Raw genomic sequence first — 21,988 nt, 5'->3', positions numbered from 1 at the left:
ACTCCTGCTTTTTTTTTGCTCTCCATTTGCTTCGTAAATCTTCCTCCATCCCTTTATTTTGAGCCTTTGTGTATCCTTGCATGTGAGATGGGTTTCCTGGATACTGCACACCGATGGGTTTTGGCTTTTATCCAATTTGCCAGTCTGTCTCTTTTGATTGGGGCATTTAGTCCATTTACATTTAGGGTTAATATTGTTATGTGTGAATTTGATACTGCCATTTTGGTGCTAGCTGGCTGTTTTGCCCTTTAGTTGAGCTGGTACTTGTTGTTCCTTGATATGTGTAGAGCCTCTTTCAGGAGCTCTTGTAGAGCTGGCCTGGTGGTGACGAAATCTCTGAGTACTTGCATGTTCCCAAAGGATTTTATTTTTCCTTTACTTATGAAGCTTAGTTTGGCTGGATAGGAGATTCTGGGTTGAAAATTCTTTTCTTTAAGGATGTTGAATATTGGTGCCCATTCTCTTCTGGCTTGTAGGGTTTCTGCTGAGAGATCTGCTGTGAGTCTGATGGGCTTCCCTTTATGGGTAACCCGACCTTTCTCTCTGGCTGCCCTTAGTATTTTCTCCTTCATTTCGACCCTGGTGAATCTGACGATTATGTGCCTTGGGGTTGCTCCTCTTGACGAATATCTTTGTGGTGTTCTCTGTATTTCCTGGACTTGAATGTTTGCCTGCCTTGCTAGGTTGGGGAAGTTTTCCTGGATAATATCCTGAAGAGTATTTTCCAGCTTGGATTCATTCTCTTCGTCGCATTCGGGTACGCCTGTCAGACGTAGATTAGGTCTTTTCACATAGTCCCACATTTCTTGGAGACTTTGTTCATTCCTTTTTACCCTTTTTTCTTCAGTCTTACCTTCCCGTTTTATTTCATTGAGTTGATCTTCGACCTTTGATATCCTTTCTTCTGCTTGGTCCATTCGGCTGTTGATACTTGTGCATGCTTCATGAAGTTCTCATGTTGCGTTTTTCAGTTCCATCAATTCACTTATATTCCTTTCTATTTTGTCCATTCTTGTTAGCATTTCGTCCAATCTTTTTTCAAGGTTCTTAGTTTCTTTGCATTTGGTTAGAACATGTTCTTTAAGTTCACAGAAGTTTCTTACTACCCACCTTCTGAAGTCTGATTCTGTCATTTCATCACACTCGTTCTCCATCCAACCTTGTTCCCTTGCTGGTGAGGAGTTGTGATCCCTTTTAGGAGGAGAGGTGTTCTGGTTTCGGATGTTTTCATCCTTTTTGCCCTGGTTTCTTCCCATATTTAAGGATTTATCCACCTGTCGACTTTGTAGTTGCTGGCTTTCAGATTGGGTCTCAAATCTTTCAGATTGACATTCTGTTTGTTGATGATGAGGTTATTTCTGTTTCTTGGTTTTCCTTCTGACAGTCTGGCCCCTTTGCTGTAGGTCTGCTGAGGTTCACTCCAGGCCCTGCTTGCCTTGGGTTCACCTGCAGCAGCTGCTGAACAGCAAGGGTTGTTACCAGTTTTCTTCTGCTGCTATCTTTGTCCCAGAAGGATACCTGCCTAGTGTCAATCTGATCTCTCTTTTATGAGGTGTCTTTTTGGATATATAGGGGTCAGGGAGCTGCTTGAGGAGATGGTCTTTTCTTTATAGGAGCTCAAATGGTGAGCTGTGAGCTGTTGTTGTTGTTCATTCAGAGCTGCTGGGCAGGTACTTTTAGGTCTGCTGCAGCTGAACTCATAAACTGCTTTTTGTTCCCAGGTGCTCTGTCCCAGGGATTTAGGGCTCCGTTATGCTGCCGCCTTCTTCTTTTTTTTTTTTTTTTTTTTTTTCTCCTTCAGAGCTGCCCAGCCCAGCAAGGAGGCAGCCTAGTCACTGTGGGCCTATAGCAGCTTTGCTGAGCTGCTGTGGGCTCCGCCCTGCTGCCGAGTGATCTTCCCTGCAGTCCTGTTTATATGGGTGTAGTTAGAACTGCTTTGGAGATGGTGGCCCGCCTCTGTTGGGGCGGAGTCTCTGCTGTGGCGGGTTGCCTTGGCAACGGCGGGCTGCCTCGGTAATGGCGGACGCCCCTCCCCCACAGAGCTGGACTGTCCCGGGTTCAGCTGCGCTTGCTGTGAAACTCTCAATCCAGAGTTTCTGATTGCTGTTCTTTTGTGGGGGTGAGACCAGCCGAGCCTGATCGCCTGGCTCCCTGCCTCAGAGCGTTTTTTAAGTTGGTGTTCCAGTCGCCTGTTGAAGAGGCGCCGGGGTCTGTTTGTTTTCCCCTGCGGCCACTCACTGCGCTGGCTTAAACAGCGGCACTGAGGTTTGTGGCGCTTTTTTTTTTTTTTTTTTTTTTGCCCTGGAATCTACTGTCCTGGTTCTCTGCTCAGTCCCCTTTTTGAACCGGCGTATGGGCGACTTCCCGTGGCTCCAATCGCCAGCCTAAAGGGCCCCCGGACCAGTGTATTTTGTACGGAGAACCGCGGCTCCGGGGCGCCGACAAAGCAGCCGCGCGGGGCAAAGCAGTGGCGCCGGCCGGCACAGCCGCGCTGGCCGAAACAGCCGCTCTGGCGACCGTGGAGCTCCTCCGCCCGGGAATTTCCTAGTCTGTGGGCAATAAAAACGCGGCGTCCACTCACCCTCTGCGCTTTCACGGGGAGCTGCAATCCTGAGCTGTTCCTAAACGGCCATCTTGGATCGTCCTCCTCCATATCTTTTCTTTATAACATTGTCAGTAATTCTTCTCCAGTCATGTTCATGATAAAGCTATTAACAATTTCAGTTCATTATGGAAACTTCCATTGCTTATTTTATGACCAAAATATGGATTTGCAAACTATGAATGGAATTTTATTTAAAGGGGTCATTTCAACAGGTCAAGAAATAATTTATCAAAGGAAGAACGTAGTAAGTGACATGGCCATTTCAACTACCAGATGATCTCTTTGGCAACAAACATTTATTTGAAAATGGCATTTCTAAGAAAAACAAAATCATTGATATTTTTTCTTCTCATTGTCAAGTATTATGTTTTGAAGAATATGTGTAAAACCATAACGTTTCTGAAACTACAACAAGAAAATTGTGATTAAGCCCAGAGAGGGAAAAAGTTACCACATTAACAACATTCATCCCGTGCACTAAAAGGCTCCTCTGCCTCTTGAAAGCAGAAAATAAGAGAACGCTGGAGCCCAAGCAACACTCTGCATCTACCATGGTTAAAATGTGGAGATGATAGGAAATACAACCTGCTGAAACTTTCATTTTAGAGTCCTCTTACCAAAATGAGGTTGCTCTGGTTTATGTTGGAGGCACCCCTAAAGGTAGCCATGCTGATACAGAGCCTCATTATGGTAGGGAGAGGGTCCTGTGCAGGTTTCCCTGCAGGGTTTTGGCTTCAATTAGAACAGCACCTAAAACACCTAACTGCTAGTTTTACTCAGCAGGCCTGTGTCCTGCCCACACTGGAAACAGCCCTCAGGTGGCGGCTCCAGCTTCCTCTTCTTCTGTTTTTCCCTCAAACTGAGTTGTGTACCCTGCTAGAAGGTAGTTACTATAGATTCCAAGCCAACTGCAGCGTTTGGATCTGCCATGAAGGGCAGGCTTTCTGTAGAGGCAGTTCAATTTTAAAACATTTTAAAATATGGAGGTAAGGTTCTACAGATCCTACCAAGGCCTTTGATACAGTAGCCTTGACATACGTGGAACTTAGAGACCCTTTTTGATATTCTTCCAAAAGCAAGTGTTCTGAATGTGGTGACTTTTCTCATGTGACCGCAGAGGAAAGATTGGGTGGAAGGGATCGATTTCATAATGTAAAGGTGATCGGATTTTGATAGAATAGAACAGAGGTCAGCAAACTACAGCCCTGTCCCAAATCTGGCCCACTGCCGGTGCTGTGACTGAATTCTGTTGCCCTCCCAAAATTCATGTGTTGCAGTCCTAATCCCCAATGTGATGGTATTTGGAGATGGGGCCTTGGGAGATAATTAAGGATAGATGAGGTCATGAGAACAGGGCTGTGACCTGATGGGATCAGGGTCTTTATAAAAGAGGGAGATTGATCCGGAGAGAGAGGGTGAGCTCACTCTCTGTGCACACACAGAGGAAAGGCCATGTGAGGACGCAGAGAGAAGGGGACCACCCACAAGCAAGAGAGCCTTCACCGGAAACCAAATTTCCTGGAATGTTGATTTTGAATTTGCAGCCTCTAGAACCATGAGAAAATTCATTTCTCTTCATTAAGCCACACAGTCTGTGGTATTTTGGTGTGGCAGCCTTTGCAGACTAATACCAAGTGTATTTCTGTAAATAAAGGTTTACAGACATAAAGTTGAAGCAGCCATAGACAGTACATCAACAAATGGGTGTGGCTGTGTTGCCACAAATGGGTGTTGTCACAAATGCCAACAAATGGGTGTGGCAACACAGCCACACCCATCTGTTGATGTACTGTCTATGGCTGCTTCAAAGATACAATATCAGAATCCAGTGAGTGGATTCTGACAGCATTTGGCCTGCAGAGACCAAAATATTTACTGTCTAGCGCTTTACCAAAAAAGTGTGCCCTCCCCTGGAATAGAAAGTTACTGTATACACTGTAGGTTTTGAACATGAAAAGCCACCCCAGTGGGATAGTAAAGGGCCGAAGGCAGGAAACCACCTTAGTGCGCAGTAGTCCATCTAGCATTGTCACCTGCAGGAGTGTCCTGGACTTCTTACCTGGTCACCTCACCTGTGAGCTCAGTCGTGTACAATGAACATGCATGCCCTCGACAGTTGAGTCCTTTGAAGGCAGGTACATGGGGGAAGCCTGTTCTCTAAGGGGGCTGATAGCACAGGTCAGTTGTGGTAGTGGGGTAGAAAGGAAATGAATGTGATGGAGAAAAAGCCGGGGAATCAGTGAAGAGGAAATGGACTCAGCTCTCACTCTCCATAGCAGCAGATCATCAGAGGCTGTCGGAGGTTTCCCCAAATCCCAACTACAGAATGTGAGCCAGGTTGTTATGTATGAGGAAATCTTTGCTGTTAAAAAAAAAATACCTCTTCTTGGGTAAATTAAAACTTGCATTTATAGTCTGCATGTGCTGTCTCCTTCCCCAGTGTAATAATTTGGAAGTTTAGGCTACCTGTGTCAGAAGCCCCTGAAGGTGGTTCTAGGAATCTGTATATTTAAGGAATGCCCAGGTAATGTTTTTGCATGGAATGAATTCTTGAAAAGCACTCCTTGAACAGTTCTTCCCTGGTGGAGCTCTCACGCTGCACCTACCTGAGGAGTAGGTGCAGCTTCACAAGGGACTGCCTTTGGTAAAGTATGTGGCAAAGAACTTGGATGAAGAAAAGCTGTTTCCAAAAGGATGGCACCACATCAGCGATTTGGCACTAAAGAGTTTTTGTACCTGTCTGTGGCCAAACAGGTCATCCTTCAGACTTCTGGGCCAGAATGCTGGCCTGGGTACCACATTCTAACTCTCAGTAATGTGGAATTCCAGAGCTGAGACCCCGGCGTTGCCAGACTTTCTTCTAGCAGTGTGGTTGTGGGTGTTTTATTTGGCCAACTCAAGCTATGGTGACCCAGCCATGTGTTAGGAGCAGGCAAAAAGAGCTAGACTCGAACAGAGAGAAAACACCATCTTTCTTCTTTCCCCCATGTAATCAATAATTCAGCCCTCTAAAGCAAGCCAGATGCCTGATGGAGTGCATGCTGCAAGGAAGAAGACAAGGGCCATTCAGCATCCACATCAACTTCTAAAACTTCTTTCTTTCTTTTTCTCTCCTCCTGCCTCACCTCCTGGCTTGCCTCTGGTCTTCTTCCATCTAAATGCAAAACTAATGCATCTGCTAACAGGTGGCCCAAATATAGTCCAAGAGGAACAAGGATAAAGTGTGTAAAACTGTGGGGGAAAGTGGAGCCAATAATTTTAAATGTCAGCAAATGAATCAGTCGTTACTGACGTTACCATCTCCTCTGAGTTAAGTGCCACAGTGTGTGCAAATTCAATCAGCGACTACGTGTATGAATGAAGGGCATGAGTCGTAAAATGCTCCATGAACCAACCCACACCATGGATCTGACTCGCTTGCTAGAGGCTTCATATAATTCATGCCTTTAAAAAACGTGTGTGTATGTATATACATATATATAATATATGTATATAATATATATGTATATATTTTATATATACACACATATTTCACTTCACATTGTCAAATTGATCTTGAAACAATCATCTACCTGAAGTTTTTTATGACATTTATTATTAAATATAATGGACATTTGCTAAATTACATTTACCAAGTTTCAAACATTATTCTAAGTGTTAGGGATACAAAGACTTTCTAGTGACTGATATTCAGGGAGTTACTAACAGCAGAGTTTTGACAAGAATCTGAACTAAGAATTTCCTTCATGAAACTTCTCTAGTAATAGTTAAGATGCCATGTTTTTGTGTGAACAAGGCTCCTGAAAGCCAATCCGATCGAAATGTGTATCATTTATGACAGGGAAAGTCACTTTCAGCAAAATGATTAGAAGGAGCATGAAATGTGAAAACAGCACTCTGAAAGTCTTAAATTCGAGTCTACTATTACCTTCTTTGAAAAAAAAAATATGAAATTAGCATTGTGGTTAACTCTTAGGAAAGGTAATCATACAAGATAGTGAGATTGTTATAAAAGAATCACAACAGTTGGAGAAATTCTAGTTCTTAGACTTGATGGAGGATTTGCAAGTGTTCCTTTTATGGCCATGCTTCATAACTCACATACATGTTATCAGATATTACATATCGAAAGAACCCCTCCCCCTCCCAGAAGGAAATGCTGTCTGCACTGTGGCATGGAGCAAACACCTATTTTGTGCCAGGTGCTTTTCCAAGGGCTCTGTTCCTATTAGTCCATTTAAACTGGAAGGCTCGTTTCTAATGTCTGTAAAACTGGCAGAACACACAATGGTGCAGAAATATTTTTGTAGCATCAATTTGGATGCATTTCAATCCACATTTATATTTAATTCCAGTGTGTAGGGTACAGGGGATCCAATCCATTTTTCCTTATTTCCACATCTACCTTTTCAGCAGAACTTCTGGGAGTGTAATTTCCTTTATATTCTGATTCCTTGTGTCCTAAGAAATAGATACAATTGCTACAGTGGAATGAACTGCCTGGGAACTAACCTCGGTATTTTATTTACCCTTTCCTTCATTCCTTGGCATACCCATCATTCACATCTAAATAAGTAAGGCAGATTAACATGAATGACTTCCTCAGGGAGAACAATTTGTGGTATTTTTAAAGCAAGCACGCATAGACACCCATCTCAATCCAAGAGCCCCCAGGGGGCCATCTCCTCTCTAAAGACTTAAAGAGGATTAAAGTTTTAAATGCTGGGTGGCTTGATTAATTTGGCGATAGTGGGTGGTGTGTTCCACAGGCGCACTCCTGGTCGGCAGATTAGAGCCGTGAGAAATGACTTGGCCTTGGCAGGACACATCTCTGTGCCCCTGCGGGACAGAGTGGCTGGGAGCTGGTCCAAACTGGGATTATCCAAGCCACGTTTGATGGGCAGCCCTTCGTCCACCAGTGGAGCCTTGTAGCTCTGGGTCTGCAACTGCTTTCACTAAGATCAGAGGCTCTCACAGTTCTGCCTTTGTCAACCAAGGCCTGGAGGTGAATTGCAGCTTTATGTAACCTCTGTTACCCAGGCGACACCAGCCCAGGAATAAAATCCTACTCGAAACCAGTCAGAAGAGCACCTCCTATTGTGGGACCTGTGGATCCCCTTCAAATAACCCACTTTCCTTTTGTCATCTTCTTCTTTTCCTCCCTTCATTTACTCATTCATTCCTTTGGTAAATACTTATGTGCCAGGCACTGTTCTGATTGCAGGAGCTTACATTCTGTTAGTAAAGACCATTAGTAAAATAATGTAGTGTATTACAAGCGATTAAGAGAAAAATCATGCAGGATAGAAGGGCAGGAAGCATCTCTCAGCTCTTTGGGGAAGTCTCTAAACAGTGTTCCTCCCCTGCTCTTCATCGTGGCCCTCTCCTACCCTAACCTGGCAGTGGTGGCCTATGTGGCCAGCCATGAGGGTTCAGGGAAACCGGGCCATGGCCAGATAGAGCCCAGCCATCCCTTCGTGCCCACATTGCTGCTGCAGTTGTATGGAGCGGTAGTGTCTTTTGCGAAACCCATCTCATGTTTCAGAGATGACTCATTATATTGTGGACCCCTGTCAAACAATTAAAAGTGGTTCCTGACTACCACCCAGCCCTAAAGGAACCAGGCTGTTTGCTAGTGCGTTGCCTCTGGACCTCTTGCTGTGATGTGACTTAGAGATGGCAACTCACACACTTAGATATGTGCACACACATCCCCCTGCAGACACAGTGCTGGAGCATGTATTGCATTGCTTTGTGGTTTCCTCCTTACATAAATGATATACTTACCTATCATTCTGGAGCTGTCATTGAGAACCTTCCAGATCAGAATGGAGCTTTGCACTTTAACTGCTCCTTAACATCTATAGTATAAAGGCACCTTTTTCCTATGAAGAACGTGAAAGTGTGTTTTGTTTTGAAGCTGCATGCTGAGGAATGGGACGGTTGTATTTGTACATTTTGAATTAGATCCTTCTGACTGCCCTTATGCCAGTCTCTGCTCCTACCAGCGGTCCATGACAAGGCCCTGGTTTTACTCACAGCTCTTCCTCCCTCAGGCCCAGACCTGAGCTCATGGGGTCTAGGTTAAAAGAAAAGCAGAGAGACACACAGGCACAAGTACCCCTGCCCTGTAACCCTCCTGAGACTTGTGGCTTTGGGACAGCTCCTGTTGGCTGACTCTCTTGAGAGTGGCTCATTCCCTAGAGCCCTCTGGTGGACACAGCTAGGACAGACCTTGTGCTACACTGATAAGCCATTTGAGAATGGTTCCTTGGGGGTGTTTACCTACATCATTCTAAAAATGGTATTTTATTCTCATGGTTCTGACTTTAAATGGTAAGAAAGGGTCTACAGCTTTTTTTGCCAGAGACAACCAATATTATCTTTTTGTGTACCTTCCATAAATTTTTAAGCATACGCATGCAAAATGTGTGTATGTGTGTGTGCGTGCTCTTAATTTTTATTTTCCCCAATAGATGTGTGTTATAGCATGGTAGACAATGTAATGTAATGGTTAAGAGTACATATTATAAATCCAGACCTCCTGGGCTTAAATCTCAGCTCCACTACATATTACCTGCATGGCCTCTAAGAAAATTACCTACCCTATTTTTGCACAGTTTCCCCATCTGCAAAATGAGGATTACTACTAGTGTTACTACAAAGATTGAAAGAGTTAATATTCATAAATCTCTTAAAACTGCATCTGAAGGATAGTAAGCAGTATAAACTCATTTATTTAAACAGGAAAAAAAAAAAAAGAGGAAGGGAGGGAGAGAAAAGGAAGGAGGAAACTGTCCAGACATACTGTGCTTTGTTTTTAACTCAGTATCTTTGTGTACAGTTTTGTGGAATTGCATTGTGCAGTTAAGACACTGGGAGTTTACCAGTCCCCTGGTGATGGATAGAGTGATTGTCTATTCTTTTGCTACGACACACTACTCTACCATGAATAACCTTGCCTATAGTAGTTTTGTAGGTCTGTGAGTATGTCTGTAGGATACATACATAAAAGTGGAATTGCTGGGTCACAGAGTATGTGCATCTGTAATGTTGATGGCTATTGCCACATTGCCTTCGTGGAAATTATACCTATTTACTCTCCTAATCAACAGTGTGGGAAAGGGTCTTTTTCTAAGATTCATGAACACAGTGTTTATAATAAACTTTTAAATCTCTGCCCAAGTGACAAATAATAATGGCATCTCAGTGTAGTTTAATTTCCATTCTTCTTATGATATGTGAGGGTGAGCCTCTTTTCATGTGTTTCAGAGTTCTGTTTCTTTTTCTGTAAATTATCTGGTCATTTGCTTTCCCTCTTTCTAATGAGTTATTTATGTATTCCTTACTGATTTATTATTTATTCCTTACAGATTTCTAGGACCTTTTTACATATTAAGGAAATTTGCTTTGTGATTTGAGTTACAATTATTTTCTCCAATATTTCACTTCTTTTTTTCTTATGTATAGGGATTTTATTAGAAAGAGAGTGTGTGTGTATAGTCTAATTTTTCTGTATTTTCTGTAATGGCTTCTGAGTGTTGTGTCATCGAATAGCCTTTACAATTCTTAAAGAAATCTCCCAAGGTTCCAAAGTGCCGTTTAGTACTTTCATGGTTTTGTTTTTCAACATTTAAATCTTAAATCTATTTGGAATTTATTCTGATAAGCATGTGAATGATGAACTGTTCAGGAGTTCTAAGTCCTCACTGCCCGCCCCTCCCCCCCGACCTGGCAGCATTCCTTATTTCCTTCCAGTGTGAGTCTTTGTTCTACATCCCTTCACTCCTGGCTGCCTCCGATTCTCTCCTATTGCTTTCTTCACCAGTTGTACCAGTGCAGGCTGCCATTCGTGCCTAAACCCCAGGGGCATTTTCTTAAAGCTACTGAGTGGCCTGCGTGCTATTCAATCAGATGCTCTTTCCGGGGCAGCTCTCAGCATGCCCCAAAACCATTCCCGTTTGTCCAGGACCTCTGTTCCCATCCCCAGCCCACCCGCTCAAGTGCCTACAATGAACTAGGAAGCCTTTTCTTTATTTGAAGCCATGGGAGAGGTGGCTTATTTCCACTTCTTTGCAGATTCCAAATATCAGTCCCTCTGTCCCAGCCTCACCACTCAGCCCCATCCCAGGTCTCTCAAAGGAGGCACTGTGTTATCTCCACCACACCAATTTTCATCAAAAAGATGAGTAAAATGCCTTTGTTTTCTGAAAGCCCTCTTTAATCTCAAATTTCCCCATTTCTGTTAGTACAACACCTCCTACCTGCTTCCCCTCCACCACCCAGTTTAGAACTAGCACACCTTTTCTTCTTGAATGTCTCCAAACCCAGCTCCTCCATAACCCCGACACCAGCCAGTTGCCTGTCACTGACCTTGATGCCTCCTAGATCTACATTTCCTTTTATTCCATTAGAAACATCTTTAATCACATCCAATCTCACCCAAAGCATCTCTAGTGTCAGTTTCCAGCCTTAGACTTTAACCAAGGGAGGCTCACAGGAGCCCAGAGCTCCCCTGACCCTCATGGCCCTCATGCCTAGAAGCCTGATGGCCCTTGGACCTTCACAGAGTACCTGGTCTGGAGGGGCCAGCCTGGCAGTGGAGACACCTATCTGATATCAGACACCCTTGTCTTTCCTCCCTCTTGCGCATCTAGTAAATACCCCTTTTCTTACGGAGCTGTCAACCTTCCCCTTCAGAAAGCCTCACTGTGGTGGCATCAGTTCATGAACCACCAACTTGAGAGCTTGTACCTCTCCCCAACTTTCCTTATGAAGATAAATTGTTTCTGACTAATGACATGAGGGTCTCAGCAGCGGTAAAGATCGTGGTTCTGTTAGTCCATCTCTTCATAACGACATGCACTATTTATCCAACTAACTTACCTACACACTGATCCCTAACCCTGTAAAGTTAGCCTTGTTGCGTGGGTATGTATGTGGCTAGTTTATTTCAATAAATTATTTTTTGGATAGATAATATTTAATATTAAAGCTGGACTTAGAATTAAGAGGTCTTAATCCTGTTTGCTGCTTTGCATAGCTGAGGGATATAGCATCCCACTAGTAGCCGGGGCCATGTCACTAAATAAAAATGCAAATTGCAGAATAGCATATAGGATGCAATGGTATTAACAAATGTGTGCAAACACATTTCTCTGTGAGTATATATGTAAATGTACAGAAACCAGCCTGGGAGGAGACAGGCCACACCGATGACAGCTCCTGCCCGCAGGGGGATGTGGTGGAGGGCCTGGAACTGGCCGGGGTACTCAAGGGGTATTTCACCTTACGGACTGTTTGAACATTTTTACAGAGAAAAACATATTCAGTAAGTATTTTTTAAAGTTTAAAAATTCACTGAAAGGAAAAAAGTTCATTGTAGTCGAACGGCAAATAAATGCCAGTTACTGTTCTTCATACTTAGGAATAAAAAGAGTGAAATGATTTCCTAAGAAGGGCCATGGATAGCAAATGGAGAGACTATGGGAAACCCATAAATGGGCAGTGCCCTGAAGGGTATTCCTTAGCAATCAAACAGTGCCTCCCACACATAGATACAGGCAGCCTCTGTACCTTGGCTTTATCTTACCAGAGCAGCCACCGTCCAGGATTTTGTAATGGTCTTAGAAAATCAATCCCTGCAAACATGCAGTTAGAGGGGAAAAAATGACATAAAATTGCATGTTTTAAGATAAATCCACAGTACTTCTTTACTTCCCACTTGAAAGTTTTAGGCAGTTTGATTCTTCACTGTTTCTACAGCACCCAAAGTGGTAGTTCTCAAGGAGGAGGCCAAAACCAAAACCACACCTGCCCACACACCTGCAGAAAATGAGTGGGATTCTGTATCCCTCAGCTGTGCAAGGCAGCAAACAGGATTAAGACCTCTTAATTCTAAGTCCACCTTTAATATTAAATAGCTTTTTTGTGTGGATACATATGTCACTATCTTCAGAGTAAAGTCCCCTCCCCCTAAAATATCCCCACCGTTGTGGTGGTGAATTGGCAGTCCACTTTGCTGCTCTACAGTAACAGTCGTGACAGCATGGAGCCAGAATGCTGGGTTTAAATCCCAGCTGCTCTACTTCCTGTTCATGTGACCTTGGGCAAGTTTCCTAAACCTCTTCGGCCCTGAGGCTTCACATCTGTAAAATGGGGGTGATCATGATGACCTTCCTTGGAGGGAAGCTTTGGGTAGTGAAGAAGCTGGGCACACTACAGCTGTCTGAATAGTGCCTGGGAGACAGAGAAGCCCCTAAATAAGTCATCTAAGACACCCTAATTTGATGACTCTACTGCAGTTTGACAGGACACATATGCTCCTTGAGACAGGCCCCTCAGTCTTCTTGGGAAGCTCCTTTTTATACCCAGTGTGTGTCCCTGAGTGCTAGCCGTGTAGGCCTGGCTTGGTAGATGGCCATGTGTCCCGAAGGCAGAGTGTCTTTGCTGAGAATAAGACTGTGAGGGGCACACTGTCAGCCAGGCACCCCTTCAGTAGGGATCATATTTATTCCCCGTTGCAATTTGGTCTTTCTTTCTTCAAAGAATTCCAGGATTTCATCAACACGTAGTTGAGAGCCATCTCTCTTTGGTTGTTTATAAAGTAATAACAGAGATAAGATCTAGAAGCACTGCTTGTGTCCTCACTGGCATGAGCATGAGACAGTTTGAACAACAATAAAAAGTAAATAAAAAGCTGTCTTGTACATAGTGTGAACTGTGACTTAAAAAAAGGCTTTCATTTCAAAAGCGCTTTATTCACTGCTATTGGCATTTCAAATAGCTTTTGGAACAGTTTTGTTAAAGGTACAGTTTTGTTAAAGGTAATGAAAAACTGTCTGTCTCTTTCAACATCTATCTTGTGTGTTTTGAGTATCAGTGAAATAATTGGAAGCGCCTCCCTGGCCCCATCAAATCTCTGGGCTGGGGAAGGAGTAAGGAATAGCTGTCCTTTGACCAGTGCACGTTAACCCAGGTCCTTTGGGTCTGTGTTGCAGGGATCATGTATCGCAAGTCCTGTGCATCATCAGCCGCCTGTCTCATCGCCTCTGCCGGGTACCAGTCCTTCTGCTCCCCAGGGAAACTGAACTCAGTGTGCATCAGCTGCTGCAACACCCCTCTTTGCAACGGGCCAAGGCCCAAGAAAAGAGGCAGTTCTGCTTCCGCCCTCAGGCCAGGGCTCCCCACCACCATCCTGCTCCTCAAATTGGCCCTCTTCTCAGCCCACTGCTGAAGCTGAAGGAGATGCCACCCGCTCCTGCATTGTTCTTCTGGCCCTCGCCCGACCACCTCTCTTTCTCCCGGCCGTCCTTTTATTCTGGGTAGGGAGCAGGAGTCCGTGTTCTCTTTTTGTTCCTTTGCAAATAATGAAAGAGCTCTGTGTAAAGCATTTTTGTAAGCTCTAAATGAATTCGGGCTGACTGAATTTTCAGTATGTACTTGAAGGAAGGAGGTGGAAAGTCCACCCCTACGTCTGTGTAACCAGAGCCAAGGCCAGGCTGGCACAGCCAGCCCTTAGAAGTCACTGAGGTGGGCACTGCCTTTTGCAAAGCTGCCAGCATCCATTCCACCCTTGATGGGGGCATAGTTTAGTTTATTTTGAGACTGCAGTGTGAGGGTGACGTTGTTTTCTTGGGGGTGGAGGGCCAGTTCCCACTCAAGGCTTCCTCACTAGATGTTCAAACTTCGTGCTCCGGAAAACCATTCTCTGCAGCAGCATTGGCTGGTTTTGCGCCTGAGTTGGGCTCTAGTGACTCCAGACTCAATGGCTGGGGCTTAGACTGAGGCTTGGCCTCGCTCTGAAAAGTGCTTAAGAAAACCTTGTTAGTTCTTGCAGAAGACTGGCGCCGGGACGTGAGGAAGAGCAGGGGGCGCTGCGCAGAGCGGGCGCTGTCCATGGTGGAGAGCGCTTGGGCGCGCAGGCGCTTCTCGTGGTTGGCATGCTGCAGCGACACCCGACAGCACAACACCTGCACGAACACCCGGCGGAACTGCTGCGAGGACACCGTGTACAGGAGCGGGTTGATCACCGAGCTGAGGTAGAAGAACGTGTCTGAGAAAGGGAGGAGGATCATGTACGCCCGGAAGTAGGACCTCGTCCAGTTGTGCTTAGGTTTGGCTGCAGCCATGATCCTCCGAATCTGGTTGGGCATCCAGCATACGGCCAGTGTCACAACAATCAGCCCTGGGCAGGCACCAGCAGGAGGGAGAGACAGAAAAACACAGCATGAGAACTCAGTAGATAAATAAATAAAACCATAAAATACTTAGTCCCTCCATTCTGTGCTTACTGGCCAGGAAATGGTACCAATTTTTCAGTGTTGTGCTTGACAGCTTCTTTTGCCATGAGCAAAAGAGAATTTAACACTGGTTCAAACCCGAGGGAGTCGGCTGTGTTAAAGACCATTAAATGCTTTAGACAGTGTATTTATACTGGTTGATGTCTGTTAATTTTAAAAAATGTTTTCATTGGTGTTTGTGTATCCAGAAAGCATTTTATGTTATCCATAAATCTGGTTTTGTCTTTTCATTTTAAAGAAAAAGATGTATACATACTGTATAGCTGCATTAGATAAAGCAGTGTTTGTATTTTAAAGGATGTCTGCACAAAGAAGACCTAGTGATATTTTAAAATCAAATGGAAGTTGTATCCCTTTGGCAACAAAGCAGCAGATTTAATGACACTGGTTTTGCATTCAGTTTCAACAGAAGCAAAATCAGAAATAGCGTGTCACCAAGAATGCTTTTTGGACATATACATGCTAGGTATGCACACCTATAATCATGCTCATCTCTGCAACAGCACGTGCTTCTTTTCAGACACTTTTAGGTCCATCATCTTTTCCACCCCTATATGGGGAAAAAGAATTATTCAAAGATGGCAAATATAAAACTGCAGCCAGTAACATAGTCCCTTCCTTTGCAGCACTGAGCTGTGCTGTCAGCAGCCCAAAAGCAATCAGACCCTAGAGAAGAGACCGCTCGAAGGCCCCTTATGTAGATCAAATGTTGACTGTATGTACATTTGTTTGCATGCCCACAGGTTTATATTCCAACTAATGTAACCACCACTCGATTCTGCAATTCTGACAGAGATAAAGATGCTACACCAACCACAAACAATTGAAATCACAGGTATCGTGAGAGTTTACAGTGACAAAAGAAAAAAGGAAGATCAGGGGATTTGCAGAGCATTTGCTGTCTCTTTTCTTAAGAAGCCAAGACACCCAGAATGTAAGTTCCCCTGTAGAGAGCTGCTGTGTTAAAGCAGTATTTGCATTTTCAGAAATGCTTCCTTCCTTTCCTAAATTTCAACCAATCATAATAAGAAACATTTATTCACATTTTCAATCCTCTGATTTTCTTGGAAACCATAGGAAAGTCACAGTTGGCAACGAATGCTTCCTGCCTATGACTCATGGTAAATATTTTATTAATAAATGGGGACCAGACATGGTGGTTCATGCCTGATATCTCAGCACTTTGGGAGGCCAAGGCAGGAGGATCACTTAAGACTAGAAGTTTGAGACCCACTTAGGCAACATAGCAAAACCCTATCTCGACAAAAAAAAATAGAAAAACTTAGGCAGGCATGGTGGTACACACGTGGTCCTAGGTACTTGGGGGGCTGAGGTGGGAGGATCACTTGAGTCTAGGAGATTGAGGCTGCAGTGAGACATGAATGTGCCATGGCAATCCAGCCTGGCTGACAGAGTGAAACTCTGTCTCGATAAACCAGTTTAAAAAAATGCCCCAGGGAAAACAGCCACATTCACACATCCAGAGTTGAGCCTCCCAATTGTGCTGGCCTGAGTATTCCTTGCCTGGTGTTGGAGGGACCCTAGGTGTATTCAAATCCTCCACAAATCCATCTGTGACCAAGGAAGGCCTTGGAAACTTTCCTTTGTGAATTTCCACAGGTTTCTCCTGTCAACTCTCAGCCTAAACTTGGAAATATAAACCAATTTGCTCATTTTTTTCATTTGAGTTTGCTATCCTGAGAACATCCAGCAAATCTCAAAACAGGTGAAGTAACATATTGATCTGATGAAAAAATGGTAGAAAATCTGCCTTAAGTCCAGAGTTTCTTCTGAATCACCTGGTTACAGATACTGTAAAGAATTATTCAAAGGAAACAAAAAAAAAAAATCCCAACATATTTCTGATTAAAAAAATACATACTCGCATAAGAGATCAGGGACTTTTTTTCCCCACTACTTTGAGGAGTACAGGTGCTCCCAGCCACCTGTGCTATTCCAAATTCATCTTATGTTCCTGCTCCTGTTAGTATCTCATGCAGCTCTGACTGAGAGGCTCATCTCATTAATTGTGAAGGAGCTAGGAAGCCACGTGTTTTCACAAAGTTTTGCATTTTTTTCTCTTCCATCACTGAATTTCAGAGAACATGTATAACCATCTTCATCTGAGGAGTTACTGCCCAGAATATGGAAATTGAGTGCACAGTTTTACATGTGTACCATGCTACAATGTGGGAGGTTGTACTTCAGGCGGTGAGAATCTAGAAAGGCAATGAGAAACACCTTGTATCTACCCTGAGCTGAACATAGCACAGCTTTTAAAGCCAACAGACAAAGGCAATGAGAAGAAAAGGCTGGCTTGTGAAACAAGGGGAGAGAAGTGGTAACATTGCTTTTCTTCTGCCCTGTCTTTGCTCCTTGTTGTCTTGATCTCTTGTTTACATGACCCTTACTCTTCTGACAGCTTCCTACATGCACTGGCCTGGTGTCAATTGTCCTTGACTGATCATCTCATCAAAAGAAGCAGACTCCGGTAAAAAGCAAGACTCAGCCTCCAGGTACAAGGCAAAGGGCAGGGGCAGATAGAGAGTTGGGGCGTGGTTTGTAGCCAGGATAAAATTCTTGCTCTGAAGTTAAAAAGGAGCTAAAGTAACTAAGTGGGAGTAAGGTCAGGATGAACAAGCTCAATTATGAGGCAAAGAAGGGGAAGTTCAGCTTTCCGGATGTAAAAGTCGGTAGATATAATACCAAGGGCAAACTTGTAGAACAAGAGAGACAAAGACCTGAATTAGAAACGGAGACAGATTTTCACATTGTGCACTGGATGGGTGTTTTGATATAACCTACAATAATGTGGAGTATTTATTATTGAGTTTTTCCTATGCCGGTTTCTGTGCTAAGCACTCTGCTAATTTCCCATGCATCTCTCACTCCTGATAACAACCTGGAAAGCTTTGACCTGGTGAGGTCAAAAGATTTATTCTCTTAATGTAACAAATGAGGAAGTGCAGGCTCAGAGAAAGTTGCCCGAGTGCAACAGTTAGGACATATCTTTTCCAGACTCCAAAATCCATGCTATATATTTTTTCCTCAAAACACAATACTGTCTGCCACTCATACTGCCAGTTTGAAAAATACAGAAACAGAAGCAAGAAAATAAACACTAACCATAATTCCGCCATGTAAAATGCATATAGCACAGTGATGTCCACTGGAAATATAGAGCCATATATGTAATTTTAAACTTTCTAGTAGCCACATTCGAAGAGAAAAAGAGATGGGTGAAGTCAACTTTAATACTGCTATTTAATCTGATAACACTCCCCAAATAATTATTTCACATGTAATTTCAACATGCAATATAAAAATTATTGAGATGTTTTACATTTTTTAATACTAACTCATTGAAACCCAGTATAGCTTTTACTCTTACAGTATTGCCTTAATTGGGAACACACACGTGGCTAGTGGCTATGGTACTGGACAGTACCCACTAAAGGAATCCTACCTAGCCCCTCCCCAGAGTGGCAAGGCTCCCCCTTTTCCCATTCCCCGAACTGTCCCTTTAACAACCCCATCCCAGAGAGTCATGTCAAACCAAGGAAGCCCGAAGGAATCTCCCACATAGCCTGTATTTATTACACTACTGTGCACCCAATGCTGAATTAAATTTCTGAGTATGCATTCTCAATTATAGTGAGAAACAGGTTTAGCCAGCCTTTTCCTAGAAAGCCTTCCATATAAGGGAACTCTAAATCATTTAAAACTGAAATAATCCTGAAAGCACAAGGATGTACTTTGCATTCCTCATTCTAAACTTTGCCTAGCTCTCCTAGAATAATGCAGATCATGCCAGCTACTTGGCAGGGCTGTTGGGATAAACTTCCCCCACCAGCTGGAGGTGGGAAAAATGGCTGGCGCTTTTCTTCCTGTGTTTTGAAAGACAACTTTGCTCTCGGAAAATGGAGCATGAGACATACAGGTAGAGCAGATGACAAACATGAGGCATGTGCCTGTGAGCACTGTAATGGAGGTGCACCTCTCAGGGGAATAAAACCAAATTTGCCCCCTTGTAAAATGTGTCATTTTATAATGACAAGTAATTGCTTATTTTTACATTTTTAAAAAGTTTGTTCTAAATGATACACTGTTGAGAATAAATACTGCATCCCAAGGTAACTTTCTATTCCGGCTGTTTGCGATTGGTTCAACTCCAGCCCCAGCTACCCTGAGGCTAAGACAGAACTTTAAAGTCTTATCCATGCCCTAATAAAGTGTACTAAAGATTTGACTAAAGGCATGTTTGGCTGCAATCAATTTGGATTTGTATATTACATTTGGAAAAAATAGCTATAATTCTTTGATCTGCGTGGTGTAATGTGCAGCCCACAGTTAAATAACTTGTGTTAGCTTGAATGAAGATCAGTGAACTGAACCCACTCATGTAAAGCAGGTAAACTGTTTTAACTGAATTACTGATAGATCTGTATTATACTCCAGACAGCCTTGCACTCTGGCTTATGATATACCTTCTTATCTGGTTTTCCACATAAAGTACTTTCATTTTTCCTCCTTGATCACTACACTAAAATGACAAGAGCCATTAGACGATGACACAGATTCATTCTTGGCAGAGTCATGTTGTTTAAAAAACAGAGGTAATGCAGATGTCTAACAACACCCTGCACTGAAGGCTGACATTTCGACAGCATTAGAGGCAGCCTGCTTGGTTTAATCTTCAGAAGTGCATTAAGCTCTGCAGCCCAGAACGTGGTGGCATTGATGTATCTGACACCATGCTCTATATTCTCCCCTCTAACCTTTAAAGTGAAAGTAACTACTGGTATGTTCCCCAGAACTCCATCTTGGAGTCATTAGAGAGCAAGAGAGCAAGAGGAGACCTTGAGACCAGCCTTGTCACTCCCTTGTCTTACACATGGGGAAACTGAGATTAAGCGATTTGCCCAAGATCTACTGAGGTCAGGGTGGCAGCACTCCTTCACCCTGTCATACTGCTTAGAACACTGGATTCTACCCTAGGTTGCCAAGCAAGCCCATTATTTGTTTTTACTGTAATTTTAGGGTTTTTCCCAGGTTTAGACTCAAGTGCCGACCGTTCACAGCATGGGATACAGCAAGCAGCAGGTCTATACAATGCCTTTTCTGTGCAATCTCTTGCTTCAGTTTTAGAACCAGGTCCTCCAAAAACAGGCATTTGCCTAAACTCTGGAGGACATGTTTCCTGCCCAAAGGAAGGTAAAGTCCCAGCCCAAGGGAGCCAAAGAAGGTTAAAATAAGACTTTAGGTCATGACTTGGTGACCTAGCCTACAATGACTCCAACTGTCTATCAGTCAGTCATCTCTCTGTCTGTCCATTCATCCATCCATCTATCTTACATAAGTACCTACTAAAAAAGGAATACTTAAAAGATCTGGAAAGTTTATCGCTTCACAAGCAAAGATACTTTGTGTAATTTAAATCAATTCCATATATTAGCTTTTCTACCTACTGTGGAATCCCATTTTATGGAATCATTGAAGGCTTGAGGGTGCAGGGGTATACTGATGATGATTTAGGATTTCTTGGATTATTATGGCTGATCTGTCCTCCCCTCCTGCCTGTTCCTGCCTTTATTTTCCAATTTCTCTCTAACCCTGACCATAGTGAGCAGGGGTTAGACATCTCCACCTCCCCACCACCCCCTGGCCCCCTTTTATCCACTCATTCAAGTTCTCTGGACTTTGCTTATTTACTTGGCCATTGTTTCTTGATGGCTGGAATCTAGTAAGGATTCTGTCCTAGGTACTGATGATACAAAGCCACAGCCTGGTTTTCTAAGAGCTAGGAGAATGGTCTGAGCCGAGCAGCATTGCAGCAACAAGAAGAGCTGGATGAGCATTCCCATAGGCAAGAACATTCACACGGAAAGTTAAAGACAGTAAGAGTCAGCCTAGGAAAAGGCAGCTCTGGCAGAGACACAGCATGAGCAGGGGATGGAGAAGCACAAAGGCAGCTTACCTTCTGTGAGCTGCAGGTCTCAGCATGGTTGCAACAAAGGGGTGGGTGGGGACAATGGGAAACCAGCATGGTTACAGAACACTCCATCAGGCTTGTGGACAATAAATTAACTTGCATGTAATAGGGTGAGGAGCATCTGCTTGTCAACTGACATTTAAATAGCAATTGCCAGTGGAAAGTAAGCATATGGTTAGTTGAATGAAGAGCCAGGAAGAGACAAATACATCCAATAAAAGATTTTAGCACTTTCTCAATTTATATGTTAGTGTTTGCAATCTGCTTCTGCAAGTAAGCTGAGATGTTGAACTCACTCGTTGACCTTGTCTGACCCGAGGTGTCCAAATTGGCACCAACCTTGGTTTAGTCTTTAACTGCTACGACAGAATTCTCAAAGGAGGGTTCCCTGGAACAGCAGCATCAGCACTACCTGGGAACTTCTTAGAAAAGCAAGCTCTCAGGCTCCAACACAGATCTCCTGAATCAGAGACTCTGAGCGTGAGGCCCACTACCTGGGGCTAACAAGCCCTCTGTTGACTCTGTTGCTCACAAGTTGGAGAACACTGGTCTGAGAGAAGCAAAAATTGAGGTGGAGCCCCTGGCTCAGTGGGCACTGGTAGGGGCCCTAGCACTGTCACTTACTTGCCTTTGAAGCATCACGTTTTAATCAGTGTCTATGGTCAGAGCAGACAGTAGCTACGAACTCCCCTCCCTCGGGTTCCTCTCCTAGACAACCATCCTGCAGTCCCACTCATTTCCACACACAGCCCTTCTCCATCCTGTCTCCTTTCTTCTCTTATACTTTCTCCCTCTGTCTCCTTTTCCCTCCCCCTTCCTCTTGTTTTCCCCACCTTTCCTTTTTTGCGTTCACTTCTTCTCTTTCTGTATGCTTCCCCAGTATGTAAAGCAGTGGCATCTTTTTTCCTTCTACCTTTTCCCTCTTGCTCCCCACCCATCTTTGTTCGAAATCACCACAAATCAAGCCATGTGCAGCCATTCACAGCCAACACCCTTCCCTTTCCATTATTTATTTGGATTATCTTGAGAATGCAATTGGGTCGGCTGCAAGCAAATTCCTTCATACCTAACGGGGAGCTGCCAGAAAGA

At 43.7% G+C, this 21,988-nt stretch overlaps 2 protein-coding genes across 6 annotated transcripts in view; one reads left to right on the top strand and one right to left on the bottom strand.

Moving 5' to 3' along the window:
- The window catches only part of LYPD1 (LY6/PLAUR domain containing 1), a 42,383-nt gene extending 28,237 nt beyond the window's left edge, over positions 1-14,146 (top strand). For 3 of the 4 annotated variants that reach the window (XM_032250740.1, XM_032250741.1, XM_032250738.1), the window contains exons 3-4: positions 13,606-13,878; positions 13,909-14,146. In XM_032250740.1, coding sequence (XP_032106631.1) covers positions 13,606-13,841 — 236 coding nt within the window. In that variant the 3' untranslated portion in view covers positions 13,842-13,878; positions 13,909-14,146. Of the gene's footprint in view, positions 1-13,605 lie in introns of all 4 variants that reach the window. The other variant, XM_032250739.1, reaches the window with a different exon arrangement.
- The window catches only part of GPR39 (G protein-coupled receptor 39), a 219,258-nt gene continuing 211,283 nt past the window's right edge, over positions 14,014-21,988 (bottom strand). For both annotated transcript variants that reach the window (XM_032250736.1, XM_032250737.1), the window contains one exon: positions 14,014-14,792. In XM_032250736.1, coding sequence (XP_032106627.1) covers positions 14,287-14,792 — 506 coding nt within the window. In that variant the 3' untranslated portion in view covers positions 14,014-14,286. The remainder of the gene's footprint in view (positions 14,793-21,988) is intronic.

Source organism: Sapajus apella, unplaced genomic scaffold (assembly GCF_009761245.1).
Source record: "Sapajus apella isolate SASKATOON/1434 unplaced genomic scaffold, GSC_monkey_1.0 scaffold72, whole genome shotgun sequence".
Classification (NCBI taxonomy): Eukaryota; Metazoa; Chordata; class Mammalia; order Primates; family Cebidae; genus Sapajus; species Sapajus apella.
The sequence above is the reverse complement of the archived record's forward strand: the minus strand, read 5'-3'. Positions and strand labels throughout refer to the sequence as shown.